The 17,797-nt window shown below is 40.4% G+C and overlaps 1 protein-coding gene across 11 annotated transcripts in view; it reads right to left on the minus strand.

Moving 5' to 3' along the window:
- The window catches only part of CATSPERE (catsper channel auxiliary subunit epsilon), a 195,172-nt gene that overhangs the window by 53,525 nt on the left and 123,850 nt on the right, over positions 1 to 17,797 (minus strand). For 10 of the 11 annotated variants that reach the window (XM_071073422.1, XM_071073424.1, XM_071073412.1 and 7 more), the window contains 3 exons: positions 16,054 to 16,496; positions 6,352 to 6,410; positions 3,882 to 3,957 (listed from right to left, as the gene is read on the minus strand). In XM_071073422.1, coding sequence (XP_070929523.1) covers positions 3,882 to 3,957; positions 6,352 to 6,410; positions 16,054 to 16,496 — 578 coding nt within the window. Of the gene's footprint in view, positions 1 to 3,881; positions 3,958 to 6,351; positions 6,411 to 11,837; positions 13,304 to 16,053; positions 16,497 to 17,797 lie in introns of those variants that run through there. The other variant, XM_071073418.1, reaches the window with a different exon arrangement.

Raw genomic sequence — 17,797 nt, forward strand, 5'->3', positions numbered from 1 at the left:
AATGAGTAAACCACTGTCCTCGTTTTATGGATATTTAATCGAAACATTACTCATAATTGCTTTTTTAAAGAAATGCACATACGTGCTTTGTTTGAAAACAAATGACCTGTGGATCCTATAGCTTTGTTAACAGAGCCCACGCTTCTCTGTAAGTCAACTTTGGGATACAGTGGAGAAAGGCAAGTACAAAATCAAACAATGGCATCTTATAGACAGGCTGTGCCATGATGCCTTGTTTCATGGGCTGGAAATGCCCAAGAAGGGCATTTGATATGGAAAGGCTCACTCTCAACCAAATAAAATCCCACTAGAATCTGATGCAATATATATTGCATCTACTCCCAAATGTACCTCTGCTGTTAGTAGCAATTTTTACCTTCTCTTTTTAACAGATTCAATACTTTTGCAGTAAGAACAGGGTAGAATGAATATTACACACAAAAATTAAAATAGAATTTCATGGAACTTTGCTAAGAAGACAGGTTATATCTGGTAGCTGGAATGCATTATATCTAAAGATGAGACTATTAGCTTCATTAAAGCTCAGTTATTAGGAAAATGAACTGCTGCAAAATATCTTACCCTGCTTGTAATGCTTAGATAAATGTTGCTTAAAAATAATATACGGGTTCCATGGAACTAAAATACAATTAATTACTATACAGACATTAAAGGAAGGCTAACAGAGATAGTGAGAGTTAAAGTGAATGAACGCTTCATTGATAAGACCTGTCAATTTTCCTGGCAGAGAGTCATGGCTTCTTGTAACCAGCGTCCTGGTTCTCCTTCCACTGGGATACCTACTTCCATTTCCGCCCGGCTCCAGGACCCCTGCCCTTCCAGCAGGCTGTCTCAGTAGGGTCTACACACTTGTGTTCTGCCTTACGCATGTCCTCGGATAGTGCACATTTCCACAAAGCAAATCTGGAAAAACTAATACTTCCTACCCTATAAGAAGGACGTGGTGGTCAGGAGGGTGGGGATAGAAGAATGATGTCCAGCCAAGTTTGGTGGCCTTAAAGAGTTGACCCTGCTCAATCAAGACCTTTCAGTCTTCATTTCAAAGGCATGCTCCACAGTGGGGAGTTCATGGATTTTATTTCCTGGACCACTTGATTTCATGCACAGGGCCTGATTTGTTCTCCCAACCACTCTACCCGCAGTCCTCACCACCCACCATCATGAAATCGTTGCTTTCCTGATCAGAATCATTGGCCTGCCCTTTATCTTTACTAAATTATCTATATAAGAGCTGACAAAGGTTCTCAAATCTATCATAGTCAGGACCCACCATCGCTTGATGATCTCATTTGCAATATTTCTTCTCTTCCTTGTCCTAGCTGAAAAAAATCACCCCAAGCCTCAGGATCAACAACCATGGCTAGGATTAAAAATGTGAGTTAACCTGTAGGTGGATATTGAAAAGGAGTTGCAGGTATAGTGTGGGGAGCATGAATGATCCTGTTTTCTAGAGTACCCACTGCTGCAGGGCGGACATATGCCCCAGAACTGGACACCTAATTAGAGAGATTCTGACATATAGCCTAAATGACAACATTTCTCCTCAGTGCAGAGACGGAGCCGGACAGCTCCTGCCTTAACCAAGAGTCGGACACAGCATATTTCTTGTAACCAGACAGATTAAGTGACCTGAGACAGGGATTCTAAAGGCCCTCAACACAAATGCTGTTAGATAATGCACTGGACAAAGTTGCAGTCATCCCTCCCTGGGAAAATTCGTCTCAGAAGGATTTACTAAGACCCTCTGGGGGCTGGCCTACATTGCTGCATTTCCAGTTCTTGGTGCATGGTTAAAAAATGAGATGCAGCCTTGTTGGAGCTCCCAGTTCTATTTGCTGCTCTGCTGCAGGCTCTGAACACTAAATGACAAAGACAACAGGCTCCTATTCAAATAGCACAGTCCATGTCCATTGGGTCTAGCAGGTTTAGCAAGAGCCTAACTTCACCCAGTGGGATAAGTCTGTAGGCCATGGTTCTGTGTATACACAGAGCTGGGCCCTGTGTCTCTACACTATTTATCTGGGAGGCTGATGGCTTGCTAAGCCATGAGTATGGGAGCACAGGGAAGGGGCCTTAGGGTTGAAGGCATACTGCGCAGTTGTGTACACGTTTTGATTTCCTTGACTGCTTAGAGGACCTGCCTCCACAAGGCCATATTTTTCTGTTGCCTGAAAGGGCTACTGCATCTTTCTTCATTCTCTTTCAGTGGGTAGGTCAGGACAAACCACCTGCATTGGGCACAGAGGATGGCGAGATTTGTCCTGTCCTTGTCTGCAGGACACCAAAGAGGAAACAGAAGGAAGAAACCAGTGTATTAGATAATTACTATGTAATAGGCATTGTTTTAGGTACTTTACATGAATAATCTCATTTAATACTCTTGACAACCCCATAAGATAGATGGTACATTTTCCCTTTTACAAATGAGGCAGCTGAGGCTCAGAGTAAGTAGCCAACCCAAGCCAGTGGGGGGTAGAGCATGGATCTGAACTCGGGTTAGAGGAATCTGATTTTGTCATGCTTTGGCTGGGCAGGATAGAATGAATAGGGATCCCTAAAAAGATCTATAGATTAGAGAGGGCTAGAGGAAACCACGGTGCTTCGGGAAGGCATCCATAAAGGAAGAGGGTACAAGCAGTTAAAGACAGAAACTGCAGACCTAGGCTAGGGCAGGAACTTGCTAGGTTGTGGCTTCTTACTTCCTACGTGGATTAAGCTGGCATGTGGTAGGCAGACAGGAGTTGCTGGTGTGCACCTGCAGGTGATTTCCTGGGGAAGCAGTGTGTGTCCACAGTGCTCAAGGATGGATCACGTCTGCCTCAGTTCAAGGCTCCCTCTAAATGTATGGAACCTTGCCCTGGTAGGAACGCAGGTTTCTCACGCTTGGGTTCTGAATGGGAGGGGCCAGGTCCTATTTTGCTTTGTATTCCCCATATATAACACAATGCCTGGTATACAGTAGGTGCTCCATATATGTTTATTGAGTGTTAAGCTGAGAAGTAATAGAGAGAGGAGACAAGTGTGAAATATAGACTCAAAGGAGGCGGGGTTGTTAAGAATTTATGTTTCACAATAATATAATATAATAATATATAATATAATAATAAAAATGTTCAGTTACCTGAACACCCTGATACTATTTCATTCCTCCATGCCTTTTCCTGGAATGTTTTTGCACTTGCCTGTTGAACTTCTACTCATTCATCACTGGTCATTTTGTGTATCCCTTTCTTTTCACCTTTCCCCTCCCAATCTCAGTCAACTTCCTTAGTTTCCTTTCCTCTGGGCTGTTTGAGAACTGTGTATACCACATTCTCTTAAGCTGGTTTATGTTTACCTCTAGGGAAGGTACTCTGTCTTTTTATTTTTGTAATTGCCATTACTGAGCGCATAGACTGACACACAGCAACACCGAGTAGGCATACAATAAACTTTTAAAACGGAATAAATGATTTTTCTTTTTTTTAAATTATGAATAAACAATTTTTTGAATAAATAAGTGCAGGATAAATATGGATGTGGCCGGCAGTCTCTTCTTTGACAAACCATATCCAACTTTTGTCATTCCCACTTATTTTCAGTTTTCCTTTACACAATTTTATATATCTTCACAACTTCAGGAAACAGTGGTTTTACATCTTTGTATGTGTTGATATATCCCACTTTAGACAATAAACTCACAGAGGGCAGAAATCTTCTGTCTTCAAAATGAAGTGAGGCTATCTTTACAGTGGAACATTCCACAGAGTTGCTAAGTAATAGGAGGGTGGTATTGTATGGAGGTACTTTATGCATTATTTGGTTGACCACCTATACATTCTTGAAGTAAAATATTTGGGTCTTCAACCCACGTCACTTACCTTTTGGGCTATTGGACATGTTTTTGAATATTCACTAGGCCGAAGTTGAACCATCACAAGACCTGTGTTGTTGTGTCTAGGAGAAACAATCCGTGCAGGTTATTGTCTCATATGAGAGAAACAATTCGTGCAGGTTATTGTCTCATATGAGAGACAGGCATGACACTGTCTTTCTGTAGAGCAAGTGCAAAGTCCCAGTACACGGTGTGATTGACCTCCCACGCGAATTTCTAGAGGCCTGGCGGATGGCGCTGCTGGTCACAGTTCTCTGCTTCTGCTAAGGCAGCTCTGCATGCTGGTCCTATTGTAAAGCTGCTCCCACCTCATGGTATCCCATGTTTTGGCCACCATAGGGTTAATGCGATGGGAAACAGAAATGAGCATCCTATCAGCATTTCAACCACCCTATTTCATTAACACGTCCCTGGGTAATGGGGTTTTGCTGCTGACCTGCCTGAAGGTGGCAGCCACCGTGTGGGTTCCTCCTCTGGCTCCTACCCGTTTTCCCCTCATATTAATAATACCTTTGGAGTGATAAAGAATGAGTTGTAGTCGGCCGGGCGCGGTGGCTCACGCCTGTAATCCCAGCACTTTGGGAGGCCGAGGCGGGCGGATCACAAGGTCAGGAGATTGAGACCACGGTGAAACCCCGTCTCTACTAAAAATACAAAAAATTAGCCGGGCGCGGTGGCGGGCGCCTGTAGTCCCAGCTACTCGGGAGGCTGAGGCAGGAGAATGGCGTGAACCCGGGAGGCGGAGCTTGCAGTGAGCCGAGATCGCGCCACTGCACTCCAGCCTGGGCGACAGAGCGAGACTCCGTCTCAAAAAAAAAAAAAAAAAAAAAAAAAGAATGAGTTGTAAAGTTAGTTTTCTGAGCCACATTAAGCTGTGTAATATGATCTGACTGGGATTGAAAGCTAGGTCAGATAGAATACCTTTCTCCACTATGAAGTGCACATGAATCATTTTGTGTTCAGGCAAAATGTGAGGGCTAAAAAAAAAATAGAAGAAGAAAATGTGAAAGTTTGGTTTATACCTACACCTGCTAAGGTTTTTCTTGTCAAAAAAAAAAAAAAAAAAATGAGGACAAACAAAGACAAAAAAATATCCTGGGCAATTTTATGTGTATTCTATAGCAATGTAAATCTTAGTAAATATCCACAAAACCAAAAATATCCTAGACCATTAGGAGCATAAAGAGATAAGCTGGTGGGTGAAAGGGAAAGGAAGGAATTGAGCCTCTCCTGGCTATGGAGGCTAAAGCAGCATTTTCACCCTACTCTTCCTGATCAGTCTCTGTCACGGATATGTATTTATGTGTGTGTGTGTGTGTGTGTATATATAAAAATATAAAAATAACATATACATATATAAAAATAATATATATACACACATATATATATAAAATATATATAAAATTCTGTTTTCTTTTCTTCATAGCACTTACCAGTATCTGGAATTACTTATTTGATGATTGGCTGTTTTCCTACTGGAGAATGGGTTCCATGACACTAGAACTTCATCTTTCTCATTTATTCTGTATTTTAAATACCTAGACAGTGCTTGGCATAAAGCAGGTAGTCAAACTCATTTGGAATAGCACCAGACTAAAGAAAAATGGATTCTTCCTGCCGGGCGCAGTGGCTCACGCCTGTAATCCCAGCACTTTGGGAGGCTGAGGCGGGTGGATCACCTGAGGTTGGAGTTCGAGACCAGCCTGACCAACAATGATAAACCCCGTCTCTACTAAAATTACAAAATTAGGCCAGGTGTGGTGGCGCATGCCTGTAATCCCAGCTACTTGGGATACTGAGGCAGGAGAATCACTTGAACCTGCGAGGCAGAGGTTGCAGTGAGCTGAGATTGTGCCATTGCACTCCAGCCTGGGTGACAGAGTGAGACTCCATCTCAAAAAAAAAAAAAAAAAAAAAAAGAAAAATTGATTTTTTCTAGGGAAAATATGCTATTTTTAAAGAAAATCCTTCAAGACTAATGATAGCCATAGGAATGCCTTCACACAGAAGTCCATGTTGGTTGTCTTCCTCCAGGCAGCCTAGCTGCTACCTTACTGCAGGAGTCAAAGACAGCATTTTATCTGGCTCTACGCAGAAAGAGTTTCTGTGATATCAGAGTTCTTGTTTTTGCTAGTGATAGTATGTAGAAACTTCGAGATGGGAACTAGTGATAAAACATGCTTGAAAATTATTCGATGAAGAAATAGCCCTTTTTTTGCATCTTCATTTGGATGAATGAGAACTTCAGATAGGTCCTGTTTCTTATTAAACTACAAGGAGTATTTTACATTTTATACAGTTAAATATTAATTTTACATCTATCCAGACATTGAAAGGAATTTGAAATTTGAATAGTTAAAAGAATATGAGGCCATTTAAATAAAAGAACACCCACAAATCAATAACCTGAGTAGCATATTTGATACTGAGAAAGTTCTTTTAAAAGTTATACTTACTGCATCTCGAAGTAATCATATAGTCCCTCATAATCTACATTCTGATAAAATGTTATTGTCTGAAAAAAGAAAATTTAAAATTTATGTAAACCAGGGAAATTGGGGGTGGTGATCCCACTTTAGTAGCACATGGCTTTCCACATCTAGGCAGGCAAAATGCCTTCATTAGGGTATGTAATGATGTTGATCACTTGTAAGTGATCGACAAGATTGACTGGTGGATAGACAGGTGCATAGATATGTAATAAAGCAAGTATAATAAAATATTAATGTACATAGTGGGTATAGATATAGAGCTGTTAAATGTAAAATTCTTTCAACTTTTCTATATGTTTGACATTTTCCATAATAATATGTTGCAAAATTATAATATAAATTGAATTCATAGCCTCACCAAGAATCTCACATAAAAGTAATTCTACCTGATAGAAATGTTTATATGTGCTTTTCAGGAGGTATATACTAAAATATTCATTGTAACATTATTCAGAATAGCCCCCAAATAGAAACAGACCAATGTTCATCAACAGTAAAATGGCTACGGATATCTTGTAGTACATTCATACAGAGGGACACAATAGGTCAGTGAGTATGAATGAATGCCAGCTACAGAAAACAACATGGACTTTCATGAGCATCATATTCAAAGACAAGAGCAAGACAAAAATACAATATATGTAGATATTTATGGATGGATGTGTGTATATAATATATATGCAATGATTCCATTCATATGAAGTTCAAAAATAGACAAAGCTTAGCTATATTACTTAGTGATGCATATGTAGGTGGTGAAACTATTAAGAAAAGTGAGGAAATTATTATTATTATTATTTGAGATAGAGTTTCACTCTTGTCACCCAGGCTGGAGTGCAATGGCACAATCTCAGCTCACTACAACCTCCACCTCCCAGGTTCAAGCGATTCTCCTGCCTCAGCCTCCCGAGTAGCTGGGATTACAGGTACCTGCCACGACACCCAGTCACTTTTTGTATTTTTAGTAGAGACAGGGTTTCACCATGTTGGTCAGGCTGGTCTTGAACTCCTGACCTCGGCGATCTGCCCGCCTCGGCCTCCCAAAGTGCTGGGATTACAGGTGTGAGCCATGGCGCCTGGCCAAAAAGTAAGGAAATTATTACCACAAAAGTCAGACGAATGTTTAACTTGGAAAAGGAGAAAATTCTGATAAGGGAAAACTCACAGGAGGGCTTTGGGTACTTCCAATGTTATATATTTTTTTACTTGAATGGTGATTACATGGGTGTTTGGTTTATAATAATTTGCTAAATTATGCATAAATGCTTTATTTACTTTTGTATGTGGCTGTTATATTCATTTGTAAAAAAAGAATGATTAGCTATGATGCTTAGCATCATACTAGCCAATCATTAGTCTGTGAAGTTACAGTGACCCAGTCCGCATTATATAAGCAAGGTGCTTTCATAATACTATTGTACTTCACTGAGCCTAAATTGCTATAGGATGTAAGACTCATCCTGATTTCAGAGATGTTAAATGTTAAGAAAAAAGTGCCCTATCGAAGAGATCACTTGAGGTCAGGAGTTCAAGACCAGCTTGGCCAACATGGTGAAACCTTGTCTCTACTTAAAAAAAAAAAAAAAAAAAAAAAAAGTACAAAAATTAGCCAGGCGTGGTGGCATGCACCTGTAATCCCAATTACTCGGGGGGCTGAGACACAAGAATTGCTCCAATCTGGGGAGCAGAGGTTGCAGTGAACCGACATTGCGCCACTGCACTCCAGCCTGGATGACAGTGAGAGACCCTGTCTGAAAAAAAAACCAAAGCGCCTTAGAATTGATAAAATATGGTAGTTGTAGTGATGGTAGTAGTAGGAGTACTGGTAATAGTGGTATTGTTTGTAGTAATGCACACATATAGTACTTACTATGTGCCAGGTGCTTTTCTAAGCCCTAATGTGTACTAGCTCATTTAATCCTCATAAGAACCTTATGTGTCAAGTTGAAAGAAGAAAAAAAAATGAGAATAAAAGAACCTTATGAGTTAGGTACTTTCATTACTATTGTTATCCCCAATTTACTGATGAGAGAATTACAGAGAGATTTGAAAACTTGTTCAGTGTCATTTGGTAGTAAATGATAGAGCCAGTATTTTATTAAAAATGCAAATTTTGTATTTTTGCAAAATGCAACGTTTTATTGCCATTGGTCATTTGTAAATTTTTTATGAGTAACTAGTAGTTTGAAGGTCTGAGTTGCAAATACACAGATAAACAGTAGACCCTTGAACAACACAGGTTTGAACTGTGCAAGTACAGTTACACATGCGGTTTTGTGTTTCAATTAGTATACTGGAAAATTTTTTGGAGATTTGTGGCAATTTGAAAAAACTCACGGTTGAACCATGTAGCCTAGAATATTGAAAAAATTAAGAAAAAGTTAGGTATTTCACAAGTACATAAAATATATGTGGATACTAGTCTATTTTATCATGTGCTACTGTAAAATATATACAGATCTACTACAAAGTTAAAATTTATCAAAACGTACACAAACATTTATAGACCACACATGGTGCCATTTGCAGTTGAGAGAAATGCAAACAAATGTAAAGGTGCAGTAATAAACCACAACTGCATGAAATTAATGGCAGTACATGCTGTACTGTGTGATCATTTCACAGCCACCTCCCATTGCTATTGCTGTGAGCTCAAGTGTTGTATCTGCTTAAAATGCTGTGTGACACTAGTCATCCTGTGGGCAGTTTGTCCTTCCAGTAAATTGCATATCACAGCAAAAACTGATCTCTTGTGGTTCTTGCATATTTTTTTAATCATGTTTACTGCAATACTGTAAATCTTAGTAACACCATGGGCCCATACAAAGTGTCACTAGTGATACTGTGGAAGGTGCTTCGAAGCAAAGAAAAGTCATGACGTTACAAGAAAATGTTGAACGAGAGAGAAAATCGAAAAATAGAACAAAACAAAAAAAGAGAAATAAAAAAAAATGTTGAATTGATTGATATGCACCTGTGTGTGTGTGTATATATGTATATGCACTTATATATATAACCTGTATATATGTACCTGTATAGATATGTACCTGTGTGTGTGTGTATATATATATATATATACCTGTGTGTGTGTATATATATATATACACCTGTGTGTGTGTGTATTTTATATATATATATAGAGAGAGAGAGAGAGAGAGAGCTATATATATATAGCTGTAGACTGAGGTCTGCAGCTAGGTTGCCCATCATTTCAGAAGATTTATCTTGTAAACAGATAATGTAAAACTTACGGTATTGATAAATACAGTGTAGTATTGTAAATGTGTTTTCTCTTCCTTATGATTTTCTTAATTGCATTTCTTTTCTCTAGCTTACTTTATTGTAAGAATACAGCATAGGCTGTTTAGGTTAGGCTTCCAGTCAACAGTAGGCTGTTAGTAGTTAAGATTTTGGGGAGTCAAAAGCTATACCATGGTTGGGCATGGTGACTCGCACCTGAAATCCCAGCTCTTTGGGAGGCCAAGGCAGGCAGATCACCTGAAATCAGGAATTTGAGACCAGCCTGGCCAACATGGTGAAACCGTCTCTACTAAAAATACGAAAATTAGCTGGCCGTGGTGGCACACACCCATAGTCTCAGCTACTAAGGAGGCTGAGGCAGGAAGATCGATTGAACCCAGGAGGTGGAGGTTGTGGTGAGCCAAGATCACGCCGCTGCACTCCAGCCTGGGCAACAAGAGCGAAACTCCGTCTAAAAAAAAAAAAAACTAATAAAAGTTATACCAGATTTTCAATGGGGCAGGGGTTGGTGCCCCAATCCTCACATTGTTCAAGAATCAACTGAATACTATACATCAAATTCTTGGAAAGAAAAGCAAGAGTTAAATATATCCTTTTATTTTGGTACATTATCAATCCAGTCCTATTTTATTTATCATACTTTACTTTTCCCCTGTATCATCTTCCCCCATAGTAGGCAGCAATATATCATACATCAAACAACTATGTTTGTATCCTTGAAAATATACCTTTGGCATCTTTGTATCCTTGAAATACGTATAATGCCTTTTTGTTTGTTATTTATGTGTATGTATTTGTAATATTCATAAATGTTATTACACTGATAGTTCTATGGTCTGAATGTGTTCCTCTAAAACTTATGTGTTAAAACCTAATCACCAATATGATGGTACTGGAGGTGGGGCCCTTTGGGAGGTGAATAGGTCATGAGGGCAGAGCCTCCTGAATGGGATTAGTGCTTTTATAAAAGAGGCCTCTGAGAGTGGCCTTGCCCCTTCTGCCATGTGAGGATACAGTGAAAAGACACTGTATGTGAGGAACGGGCCCTCACCAGAGACCAAGTCTGCTGGCACCTTCATCTTGGACTTTCCAGCCTCCAAAACTGTGAGAGAGTAAATTTCTGCTGTTATAAGTGACCTGGTTTGAGTTATTTTTGTTATGTAGCCCAAATGGACTAAGATAGATTTCAAATAGTTTCTTATAATTTTCATTCAACTCTGTGTTTGAAGATCTATCCATGAGACTGCATGTAAATCTAAATCCATGTTGTTTCCAAATCTGTTGATGCCAGATTATATGATTATTTAAAATAAGTAATTATATATAATATTATAGATTGATAAAATAAGTATCAAATGAAAGTAGAGTTACTGTTTCCCTGAGAACTAAGTTGATTTTTTTGGAAAATTTTGATAAAGCAAGTCACTGAAGAAATTGCTGAATTAGTAGGTATGAGCAAGGTAATACTAAAAAACTGAAAAAAATTATAAAATTCTAGAGTTTCAGTTGCTTTTCCAGTGCCTTCAAGTATTTTTTTTCTTTATCTTAAAGAAACTGAAATAGGAACTCAGAAATGATGCATTATGAGCAAGGTTATACAAGAAAGGAGATGAGGAACTACAGTAAGTGGACCTATTTTAAAGAAAAGGCTTTGGTCCTATATGAAAAGTATGTTCACTTAAATTAAAGTAAAATGTTTCACATATATTAAAGTAAAATGTTTCACATATATTGGTTTCACTTTTTATGATTCTCTGCTTTCACTGACTTTGGAATTAACTGACCACTTCCAATCCATTGTATCAGATAGCAGGCTCACTATTATACATGCTTAAGGAAACTGAGCCTAGCTAGAAAGGGAAGGTGGGGAACAGAAACCACCACTTTGAGTTACACAGTTTTCAAGAAGAAATTGAAGTAACATGTGAAATACTCACATTATGATATTAATTTGAAATGCACTATACAAAAATAATATACACAGTATATTTATATCTATTGTTAAAAGTAAAACGTTTATTCAGAAACAGAATGCTTGTTTCTTGGTACTGCAAGGAAAAATTAGCATTTAGATAAAAAGTTTTCTCAGCAAGGCAATTTTACTTTCTGCAGAAAGGATGCTCCTCGCAGATGGAATAATGGCGAGAGCACCCTTTCTGCAGAAAGTAAAATTGCCTTGCCGAGAAAACTTTTTACCTGAATGCTAATTTTTCCTTGCAGTACCGAGAAACAAACATTCTGTTTCTGAATAAACATTTTACTTATAACAAAATGGTGACCCATACAGGGATACATTCTCCTCTGGGGGCAGTCTCTAGTCCTCTCTCATGAGGAGGTGCCCCACTGCCTCATTGTGGTGGCCTCAGGGGTAAGGAATAGAGACCCAGTTGGTGTAATGAATAAATCTGGACTCTCAGCAACACGGAAAGAAACTGGCTGGCAACCTGGAGTAAAGGATCCTCACATACCACATGGACCAGGTAACCTCGTGCACGAGCCAAGGAATGAAACACTGGAGGAGCTGGTAAAGTATTTCCTTGGTGGTCAGGACTAAGGAAAGAAAGCCATGGGGTGGTAAAGTATTCCTTGGTTAGGATATACCAAGGAAAGAGATGTCGCAGGGGCAGTAAAGCATTCCTTAGTCAGGACTAAGGAAAGAAAAGCCGTGGGAGGTGGTGAAGTATTCCTTAGTCAGCCTATCTTAGAGGTTAAAAAGAGGTGAAAAATCCCCATTAGAGAGAGACTGAACCTCACACAAACCTCTGGCAATAGGAAAAATATTCAAAACTTACCTTTCCTCTCTTCTCAATGGAAGAAAGAGGCTAAGCTCCACTCCCACCAGCTGCTCCATAGGGGAAAGGGAAGGAGAGGGGAGAACAGCAGAGTAGGTGACTGGCAGAGGCAAGGGAAAGACCAGCAGAGAGGAAAGAGAAACTAGGAGAGGAAGTCAGAGAGAAAGAGAGCAAGAGCAGCAAGTGCAGCTCCACAGTTGTAGATCGCTGGCACCTGGCAGAGCGGCAATGGCTAGGATGCTGTCCTCACACCCAGCCGTGCAGCTAGAGCCCCCAGGTCACCAGCTGCCAAGCCCAAAGCCTTCGGCACTGCTCAGGTACATCCCCCCACCCTCGGAGGACACTGGCGATGGATGCCTGCAAGTTAGAGCCAAACAGGAAAGTGTGAGTGTGCCAGGGCCAGGAGACCACACTGCGCAGCCTGGCAGGCAAGAGGTAGGTCCCTCTCTCCAGCCTGGCTCTGCGTGGAAGAAGAGGACAAGGACTGGTGCCAGGAGGAGAGCAGAGGAGGCAAAAGAGCATGACTCATACAACTTGTGGCAGGCATCTGCCAAGCCTCTGGGCCAGCAACAGCCCGGGGCCTGGGCTGTGGCCACGAGGATTCCACCCAGTCCAAGAAAAACTAAGTGCAAGAGAGGAAGGGAGAAAGTAAAAAGGAAAACCAGAAAGAAACAGGAGAGACAGATGGCAGCACATGCTCTGGGGCAGGTTCTGTGCCATTGCCCGGCCCCGCCAACTGCAAGAGTGGGAGAACTCAGGAGGGAGAGAGCATAAATGAGAGAGAGAGACAGATAGAGGGAGAGAATAAATGAGAGAGAGAGACTGAAAGAGAGAGAGATCAGAGAAAGACACAGAAGGTAAGCCTAGGAAGAAAAATAGTGTAAAAAGAAGTCAGAAAGTTAAGGCATGTCAAAGATTGTCTGTGAAAGTCATAAAAAAAGTTATAAAAGGGAATTTATGCAAGAAATATTATATAATTTAAAAGTAATCAGGCCTCCTGAATATAAAACTATTAAAGTTTGTTAAGTTTCTTAAACTTAACAGGAGGCAGTGAAGTCAGACACTTTCAAGAGCTGACCCATCAGTCCGCCCTTATTCATCCCCAAGTGAATGTATAATAGTATTATAGAGGACCTTTACCGAACACTCTGCCAAATAATTAGAGCAGTATTTGTGCTCTAGTTCAGTTGGCTATCCATTTTACCCTAGCATTTCATCAACCAGAAAAACTTTTCTTTTAAAAATTCAAGCAAAACAGCTAAGCCAAATATGTTAAAAAAGTTTGAAGAGAAACTATCAAATCAAGAGGAAGAAATTGTAAAAGTAAAAAGTTTCCTCTTCAGAGTTTCCCTTCTTATTAAAGAATAAATCATAAGTGTTAGAAATAAGTTTCTTTCTTTTTTTTTTTTTTTGAGACAGAGTCTCGCTCTGTCACCCACGCTGGAGTGCTGTGGCCGGATCTCAGCTCACTGCAAGCTCCGCCTCCCGGGTTCACGCCATTCTCCTGCCTCAGCCTCCTGAGTAGCTGGGACTACAGGCGCCCGCCACCTCACCCGGCTAGTTTTTTTGTATTTTTTAGTAGAGACAGGGTTTCACCGTGTTAGCCAGGATGGTCTCGATCTCCTGACCTCGTGATCCGCTCGTCTCGGCCTCCCAAAGTGCTGGGATTACAGGCTTGAGCCACCGCGCCCGGCCAGAAATAAGTTTCTTTTAAAGACTAACTTCCTTCAAGCCTTCAAGCTTGCTTACTTTGTGCTAAAAACTCTTCGTTAAGCCCTATCCTGTGTAGCTGTTAGACATGCTCACAGGCATGTAGTACGTCCTATGTCCTTGTACTTTTACCAAGATATCTGTGCTGGACGTGCTCACAGGCAGGTCCCAGCTCACACCCCTTTCTTATTTAGGAATGTTATTACTTTTGTAAGTCTTTTAGTAATCACCTTCCTCTTTTCCTTTGTTCCCTATTGCCTTTGCCTACGTAGGAAAGTTTTAAATTATTAGCTAGTCAGGTTCAGCTTAGATTGTGAGGTCTAGCTTCAGCCAATGGAGACAAGACACAGTAGCAAGGACAAGCCCCATAAAGGATAAAAATTGCTTCCCTCCTTTATTCAGGTGCGCTCTTGCCATTGTTCCATCTGTGAGGAGCACCCTTTCTGCAGAAAGTAAAACTGCCTTGCTAAGACAATTTTTTGTCTAAGTGCTGATTTTTTCCTTGTGGTACCAAAGAATAAGCATTCTGTTTCTAAGTAAACATTTTACTTATAACACCTATTATGACATTGTTTGCAAAGATGGCTGCAATAATTTTTCCCATTCCCATATGCATGTCCCATAAGCAGTGTAACTTGCTATTTCTCCATAAGAGTTGGAGTTTATGTCACCATCCTATGAGTTAGGGATATGTGGCCAAACCTAGGCTTCTGCTCTCAATGTCTTGGAACACTGCCCTGAGACTGCCACGGAAGAAGCCAGGTCTAGTCTGGAGGATAACACTAGACCTGGCTTATCCAGCAGAGACAAGTGTTCCAGCTGAGGCCCCTTAGATTAATGAGGCCATCTTAGGTCATATAGTTGCAGATGAATTACCAGATGCCCACACCATATCAATGAACCCAGATGATACCAGCAGAACTGCCCAACTACTCACAGCCCAAACTATTGATTGATAGAATTTTTTGTTTGTTTGTTTGTTTGTTTTGAGACGGGGTCTCACTCTGTCACCCAGGCTGGAGTGCAGTGGTGTGATCTCGGCTCACTGCAACCTCCACCTCCCGGGTTCACACCATTCTCCTGCCTCAGCCTCCCCAGTAGCTGGGACTACAGGCGCTTGCCACCATGCCTGGCTAATTTTTTGTATTTTTAGTAGAGACGGGGTTTCACCGTATTAGCGAGGATGGTCTCGATCTCCTGACCTTGTGATCTGCCTGCCTTGGCCTCCCAAAGTGCTGGGATTACAGGCTTGAGCCATCCGCACCTGGCCTAGAATCGGTTGTTGTTCTAACCAATTAGGTTTTGAGGTGGTTTATTATATTACAATAGACAACAGAAGAGAAGTGAACAATACAACTGACAATGAGTTTTGAAGGAATGTATTATTAGTTATTAGGTGGCAAAGAGGGCTTGGATATTGAAAGCAAAAATAATGACTTGGGAATGAATGGCTTATCATGTTATTATTTATTAAAAACTCAGACATTCCTCAACATTTTCTCAGCTGAGCCTAGAAGGGAAATCCATTTATAAAAATGTTAATATTATACTTTTTTTTTTTTTTTGAGATGGAGTCTCGCTCTGTCACCAAGGCTGGAGTGCAGTGGTGTGATCTCGGCTTACTGCAACCTCTGCCTCCCGGGTTCACGCCATTCTCCTGCCTCAGCCTCCCGCGTAGCTGGGACTACAGGCGCCCGCCACCACACCCGGCTAATTTTTTGTATTTTTAGTAGAGACGGGGTTTCACCGTGTTGGCCAGGATGGTCTTGATCTCCTGACCTCATGATCCGCCTGCCTTGGCCTCCCAAAGTGCTGGGATTACAGGCGTGAGCCACCACGCCCAACCATATTATACTTTTATACTTATTAAAATCAAATGAAGAAATTTAAAATATTAGCTTACCAGAGTTTTGGTGCAGTGTCCAAAGGCAGCTTCAAAGGAAATGTCATGACTCTCTTCTAATATTTTAGGGCCATAGGATTCCACAACAACATACAGACCAGTATTTTCTGGATAGATGATTTGAGTCCAAAGTGTCAGAATCTCTCCCTTGTCCAAAAAGTAAAAAACACGAGCAACATTATTATGAAATGCCATGTATGGGCATTTGTCTTTTGTCGTGAAAGCTACACTTCGTGTTTCCAGACTCAAGGGATAGTCCTGTATTTGTATTGTGCCATTGTCCAAAGCATACAGGAAATATGTGTAACCAGATGTACTTAATAAAACGAATGCTCTTGTTGTGTTATTTGTCCATAAATGCAGCTTTACTACATCTCTAGTATTAATCTTGGAATGAAATATTACATTATTTTCCATTTTTATCAAAATATTTCCATAATAATCTGGAAAAAAGAGAAAAGTTTGGTTAGTCTAAGCAACCATAAATCATGCTGTTTTAGTTAAGTGTACTTTTAACTAAAATAATTTCTTTTATAATGACCAAGTATTTTCATACTTCGAGAAAGTTAGAATGTGCAGATATGAACCCATAACTTTACACTATATTGGGGAACTTCTCCCCACTTCATTGTATTAGTTTTCTTCTTGAATACTTTATCACTGTGATATATAACATCATTTAACATAAAAAAAGAGCTGGAATTCGTGGATTCAGTAATAACAAGGATGAACATGGCAGGAATAGAGCTATTAGGAATTCCTCATTGTGTTGTGGATTGAATTGTGTCCCCCTCAAATTCTTGTGTTGATGCCCTAACCTTCAATGCGACTGTATTTGGAGACAGGGCTTTTAGAGGTGATTAAGGTAAAATGCGCTAAGAAGCAGGGGGTCCTAGTCCAACAGAACTGGCGCCCTTATAAGAAAAGGAAGAGACACCAGGGATCTCTCCAGACACACAGAGAAGAAAGGCCACAGGAGGACACAGCAAGATGGTGACTGTCTACAAGCCAGGAACAGAGGCCTCATCAGAAACCAATCCTGACAGTACCTTGATCTTGGACTTCTAGCCTTAGAAATAGGAGAAAATCTAAATTTCTGTTGTTTAAGCTGCCCAGTTTGTGGGATCTTGTTATGGCAACCCTAGCAGGCTAACATAGCTGTGATGAAGACATGGAGGTGAGTGGGGGTGACCGTGGCATAAAGCATAGCCTACCTCTGCAGGTTCACTCATAGCAGATAATAAGCTTTCTCCACTTCATATTCTGCCTAAGTCACAGTGGGTCATAGTGGGTAACTACCTTAACCACTGTAGTTCTGTCGCTATGTCTCTAAAAGGAACAGTAGGGCTAGATGCTTTCATAGCTTTCTTTGAAGATATCACATTCCCTGTGAACAGCCTCTAGGAATACACTTTAATTGTCAAAAGAACACTTGAAGAGGACTGGCTGGAAGGAAGGGGGGAATTCTTTGAGTGAAGGAGGTTCAGGCTGTGTTGTGCTTATGCATCTTATATTTGAAATCAGAATAAGTCAGTAACATTTTTACAAATTACTATAAATTGTATTCTACTTAAACTTACCTAATCAGAAATATGTGCAGTAGATCACAAGGTAGAAGGGGAGAAATGTGAATGGATGACATAATAACATATATTTCTATGCTGAATGAAAAAGTAATTGCAGGATGCAGGCAGTAGAACGATATATACAATTTAAAACCCCAAGAAACAAAACACTACATTGT

This window comes from Macaca nemestrina, chromosome 1 (genome assembly GCF_043159975.1).
Source record: "Macaca nemestrina isolate mMacNem1 chromosome 1, mMacNem.hap1, whole genome shotgun sequence".
NCBI lineage: Eukaryota > Metazoa > Chordata > Mammalia > Primates > Cercopithecidae > Macaca > Macaca nemestrina.